Source organism: Corapipo altera, unplaced genomic scaffold (assembly GCF_003945725.1).
Source record: "Corapipo altera isolate COAL_440 unplaced genomic scaffold, ASM394572v1 104, whole genome shotgun sequence".
Lineage (NCBI taxonomy): Eukaryota > Metazoa > Chordata > Aves > Passeriformes > Pipridae > Corapipo > Corapipo altera.
Genome location: NW_020884920.1, coordinates 2,954,435 through 2,960,408, shown reverse-complemented (window position 1 = coordinate 2,960,408; position 5,974 = coordinate 2,954,435). Strand labels below are relative to the sequence as shown.

At 53.7% G+C, this 5,974-nt stretch overlaps 1 protein-coding gene across 1 annotated transcript; it reads left to right on the top strand.

Moving 5' to 3' along the window:
* The first annotated feature begins 2,370 nt into the window (after nt 1–2,370).
* On the top strand, nt 2,371–4,861 carry LOC113953475 (galanin receptor type 1-like). Its single transcript, XM_027656658.1, has one exon. The coding sequence runs from the start codon at nt 2,658–2,660 to the stop codon at nt 3,984–3,986; it is 1,329 nt and encodes a 442-aa protein (XP_027512459.1). The 5' UTR covers nt 2,371–2,657; the 3' UTR covers nt 3,987–4,861.
* Nucleotides 4,862–5,974: the final 1,113 nt, after the last annotated feature.

The following is a 5,974-nucleotide window of genomic DNA, read 5'->3' as shown; positions in this document are numbered from 1 at the left end:
GGGTTACAAATAAAGTGCTTGGGGGAGAAAAAGAAGTGTATTTATTAACTTGACAATTTGGAAGGTGACTACCTGAACAGAACAAGTCCTGGCACATTTCTGCACTCTCTTCTCTTGTATTCTGTTAATACCCTACTAAAAATATTGACTTAAACACCTCCATTCTTTGTTTTCTGTATAGGGAGGCTGGCAGAGGCTGGCAAGGGCTTGAGTGCATGGAGATTTCCAATTGCTAGCTCCAACCATGGCCTGTGTAGTTGCCTGTTTGCCACAGATCTATTTGCTTGTGGAGCAGCTGTGAAATTGCAGCAGCTTTTAGGTGTCCATGAGAGTATCTGTGCATTTCGCTGCATGGAATAATGTGTACCTTGCACTCTGGGCAACACTCTGAAATTAGTTTGTAGAAGTTGTTTGTCTCTGAAGACCTATAAATACACATACATAAAACTATAAGGGAATGAGCAGTCACATGTTTAAAGCAAATTCATTCTCATGCAGAAGAGTTTTATACGCTGATCATATTTCCCTGCCCCCGAAATGTGTTTCCACTGCTGATCTTTCTTTCATTTCACGTAAGGCTGACCAAAAATATTTACTTTATTCTTTCACACACATGAACTAAAATGGATTGGGAATTTCCCGGTGAAATCAAGGACATTCACCATTCAGTGACAAACAGCTTCCACATGGGCTGTATTTGTTACCTTGCTCTCTCTCAGAGAAGGCAAAGAAAGAGAATAAAAATTAAACACCTCGAGCAGAGGTATCAGTTACTCTCACCAAGCATCTTCCCCTGTGATTCACTGGCATCCTCTGAGCAGCTCCAGTCAAAAGCTTCATTTTACAAAACAACCTTGCCCCCCAACCAAACCCTTCCACTTTTCAAGTGATTCTTTCCACGACTCACTCTTCCCATTCCTTCAGTTTAATAGAAAAGACCAAAGGTTGGGTTCCTTTGGGAACACTTCTCGCTTGGGTGGGGTTAACCTTTGGTGTGCCAGGCTCTGCCAGAGCCAGGAGAGTGGGTGATGTTAGAGCAGAATTGAAGCGCCTAGGTCCCTCCTTGCCCTGCTGCGGCTGAGCCCAGGGACCCCAGGAGAGGAGGAGAAGGGGAACATCGAGAATAATCCACGACTGGACCAGTCCCGCCCTGTCCATGCCCGGTGCCTGCCCGGCCCTGGCGGAGCTGTCCCTTCAGCACCCCGGCCGGGCCGGTCGGGCTCTTGGCGCCTGGTGGGAGGGGAAGCTGGCACGGTTCGGCTCGGCTCAGTCTACCCCGGCCCGGCCCGGGCAAGGACTAGATTTGGCTGAGCCTATCCTGGCTCTGCTCGGCCCGGCTTGGCTCGGCTCGGGCAGGGGCTCAGTCCATCCCGGGCCACCCCAGGGTCGGGGGCTCCTCTGCAGTGCAGGGCAGGACTGGGGGAAGGGGTGTGTGGAGGGGTGTGAAGGGGTGCGGAGGCTGAGCCGCCCCTGCGTGTGCGGAGAGGGGTCGGGGAGTGCAAAGCGGGCGCGGACACGCAGAGGTGTGGGAGTGGGTTGGAAGTGGAGGTGAGGAGCGGGGCGGGTGGATGCTCAGGGTGCCTGCGGGTGTGCGGGACACCTGTAGGAAGGTGCGTGCAGCCGAGTGCGTGCAGGGGGAGTGTGCACGGGGTGTGTGTGTGCGTACAGACCTGCGTGTGCGCTGGAGGGGGTGTGTGGAGTCTGTCGGGGGTCCGTGTGTGTGTGCGCGGGGGTCGCAGGACAGGGCTGTGCGTGCGTGCGGGACTGTGTGCGGGGCTGTGTGCGCGTATGCGGGGTGCAGCGTGTGCGGGGCTGTGTGAGTGTGCGGGTGTGCACCGTGTGTGGGGTGTGCACCGTGTGCGGGGTGTGCACCGTGTGCGGGGCTGTGTGAGTGTGCGGGTGTGCACCGTGTGCGGGGTGTGCACCGTGTGCGGGGTGTGCACCGTGTGCGCGGCGCGGGGAGGTTGCCGGGCTGGCGGTGCGGTGGGTGCGTGGGTGCGAGCACGCGCGTGTGGCAGCGGGTCGGGCGCTGCCGCCGCGCACACGGACACGCGGACACGCGGACACACGGACACGCTCACACACACGCACGCACGGCAGAGCTGCCGGCGGGAGGAGCCCGCCCGCCGTCCGCCCGGTGAGTGCCGCCGCGCCGCGGGAGAGCGGGGAACCGGGGGGGACCGGGGGTTTGGGACCAGCCTGAGGTCCGGCAGCGCGACTGCGGGACACGCAACTTTCCCTGGAGGGAGCGGGGGAAGTGGCGGCGAACCGGGGATGGGGCTGCTCTCCGGGATGGGGGGTACCGGGGCGCCTTCCCGGTTCTCCCACCGGAGGCGCCGTCTCGCCGCGGCCGAACACGGGGCTCCCGCCGGGCTCGGGGCTCCCGCCGGCCCCACCGCCGCTGCCCGGACCGCTGCCGGTGCCGCTGCCCAGCCCTCCCGCCCCGCGCTACGGCCGCTTCCCAAGTAAGTTGCGGGTAAAGCAATTGCTGGTCCGGCAGGTCCTCGCGAAGGGCACTGCCCCGAGTGCCCGCTCACCCCTTCTCTCCGCACCCTCTCTTGCAGGCAGGGCTGGTCCCGGCTCGCCATGCCCGGAGCGCTGGGAGCAGCGCGGCAGGCTCTGCCCCGTTAGCCCAGGGCGCCCGGGGGGCCTCAGCCATGGATTCGTCCCCCCCTATCCCCGGGGCCCCCCCTGGACTTCTGCAGGTCTGGCAGGAGGAGAATCAGACCCAAGGCGGGCTCTGGAATGGGAGCCAGGAACTGGGGTGGGAAGAGCTGGAGAAGATGCTCTTCCTCTTCGCGAAGGAGCCCGTCACCATCAGCCTCACAGTGATGTACCTGGTGTCCTTTGTGGTGGGATTCGTGGGCAACATCATGTCCATCAGGGTGCTGACCCGCAAGCGCCGGAGTCGGGTGTCCAGCCTGAGTGCCACCCGCAGCCTCCTCATCAACCTGGCGGTGTGTGACCTCATGGTGGTGTGCATCTGCATGCCCATCACCGTGGGCAACCTCATCTACAAAGCCTGGGTGTACGGGGACTTCCTCTGCCGGGCAGTGCCCTTCATCCAGGCTGTTTCTGTCTCCGCCAGCGTCCTCAGCCTGACGGTGATCAGTGTGAACCGGTACTACAGCGTGCACAACCCTCTCAACGCCCGCTCTTTCTTCACCCAGAAGAGGATCCTCAGCACCATCCTGGTGGTGTGGTTGTTGTCCTCAGGGATATGCATGCCCCTCATCTTCATGAACAAGCGGGATGAGATTGGGGTGGTGGAGGGCTTGCCCCTGGTGTTTTCCATCTGCAGGGAGATCTGGCCTCAGGAGAGGCTCAAGCAAGCCTACAACTTTCTGCTCTTCTGTGCCCTCTACTGCCTGCCAGTCCTGTTCAACATGGCCATCTGCTTCCTGACGGTGCGCCGGCTGTGGAGCCGCGGCAGCCAGCTGAAGGAGAGCTCCGCCCTGAACCGATCCCTGCCGGCCTCCAGGCTGAAGGTCCGCAGGAAGGTCGCACAGATGGTGGTGGCCCTGGTCCTGCTGTTTGCCATCTCCTGGCTGCCCGTCTACCTGATGGACATCTGGATTGATTTCAACATCCCCAAGTCTTTGCAGGATGTGACTCCTTCTCCTTGGATCCTGCAGCTCAGACCTTTTGCCCAGTGGCTTGGCCTCACCAATTCCAGCCTCAACCCCATATGCTATTGCTTTGTTGGGAACCTCTACAGATCAGCCAAGGAAATGAAGAGCAAATACCACCAAAGAATGGTCTCTCTCTTTAACTTCTCTCTGTCTGAAGGGGCAACTCGTTCCTCGGTCCCAGAGCTGCTCTCTTACCCGAGTTCAGTGGAGCCAGCAAGGAAAGGACCCACCACTACCCCTGCCCTGGGCAGGAGATGTCAGGGAGGTCATGGCCATAAGAACAAGTGTGGACAGTTGAACTCCTGCCAGCATCCACCTCTGAACACTGTCTCCAGTGAGAACACTTCCTTGTAATTCTGCTCAGGAAGTGCCTCTCATACCCTCATCTGCATTTGAGGACTCTAGAGGTCTTTCCAAACCCGGTATTTTAATGATGGAAGAGAACTTGATTGTAATAGCTCTCGACACAGGTTCAAAAGTACTGTGACAGGGAAAGAAACAGGTAAAGAGAGAAAAAGATGATGTATTTTAACTCAGATCAAATTTTAAGACAAATGATTTTTACTGGGGACAACTGGATGTGTAGCCCGTTGCCCAGTCAACAGTCACATTAATTAGATAGATCAAGTTCCCAACGAGTGAGCTCTCCCTGCAGCTCCAGCTCTGGATGCAGAAATGCTGTTTGGATACAGCAACAATTTGACTGCTTGCTGCTGCTCACCCTTGATGATGAAGAGCAGTGATAAGAGGCACTCTCTGCTCCAAATCCATCAGTTGTAGTTGTAAGCAGTGAAGAAAAGCTGGAAACAGCATCATAAAAAGTAATATAGATGGAGAATTTCACGCATTTTACCACTTGAGATTTCATTGTCTGATCGTATTGTTTCACTCCTCCATGCAAATAAATTCTCCTTATGTGAAGAGACAGTGCCAGAAGTACTAAAGAAACCATCACCACTCCACATTTGGGAATTCAGAAGGGATAATGTGGCTTCAGAGGTGATTTAGGAAATGCAATAGGAAAATATTTTTTGGGCATCAGCTCTCTTTCTTACAGTTCCTGTGTGTGGAGTGGAAAGAACTGGGCATCTATTAACATGATTTGCACTTGAAAAACCAGCCTTGTTCAGCTGTGTCTGTACCAAACAAAGTCAATGGCATGTGAAAATAAAAATAGAAAGTGGTTTATAGCTAATAAAATCAGAAACAATGAATGCAATGCTATTTGTCTGGGAAGGAACAAATCAAAGTGCTTGCTTTTCCTGAGGATCACAAGTATGTTAAAACCTATTTCTTCCCTCATCTCCTTTAAAGGAGGCTTTGATAAATAAATTGTGTATTTTTATTATGTTAGCATCGAAAGGCTCCAGTAAGGCTTGAACATTCTGTTGTGCTGAGCACTGGATCTGTATTCATAAAGAAAAGAGACCTTTCTCCCCAAGATCTAAGTGAGAACACATCAGACCAGTCAACAGCTAGGAGGAAAAAAGGGTACAAAAGAGCCAAAAGGCTGGAATGAAACCAGAGATGAGCCCCTTCCCCATGCCTGGCCAATGCCAGATGTGAGGGGACGTGCATCATCCCCTGGTGCCAGAACAGCCCATACCCTGGCTACGTGTGCCCCAGCACTCAGCACAGCTTCTCTCTCCTCTCAGCAAACCACAGACCCAACACAGCAGTGTCCCTGGGAGAGTATTTTGCATTTAATGGAACTCGGGCTTTTGATGACTGGTTTGTTTTTTTTTTTATTTATTTCTGAAGAGAGGAAGGATATTTTGTGAAATCTAAGTTTTGCATAATATCCTGCTGCCTTCCAGAGGGCCTTTTGCCCACAAAAGACAAAAAATAGCCATTCAACCTAACCTTTGTCATGATCGCTCAACAGCATTTTATTTTAACAATGATCTGCCTGGAAAACAAGATTCCTCCTTGCCAGGCAGTGCCATCCACAATTTGTATTCTCTTTATATGAATGAAAAAGACATTACAGCTGCCCAGATTTATGGCTTCTATGTGTGCTGGAGATGAGAACATCTGCATTTTTGCAGGTGATATAGGAGTGTACCTACTACCTGATCTTTTAGTAGCTGTGGAGAAAAGCCTGTAGAGATTTTATTTCCTCTTTCAAGGCATATTTTTAGGGCTGGCAAAATGTGGCAGGCTGAGGGCCATCAAAAGCTCACTCTGAACACCCGTTGACTCCAGGTCCTGTAAACAGATGGCCTCCATCCCCAGACCAGATGTGACACAATATTGAAATTTCCCTAAGTTGTCCTGACCAAGGTGTTTATTCCTACCCTGAATAAACCACAGTGAAAGGATCATGAAGATGCCAGACCAGC

Excerpts from the sequence above, each read along its gene's own strand:
- LOC113953475 (XM_027656658.1), top strand. The coding sequence starts at position 2,658 with ATGGATTCGTCCCCCCCTATCCCCGGGGCCCCCCCTGGACTTCTGCAG.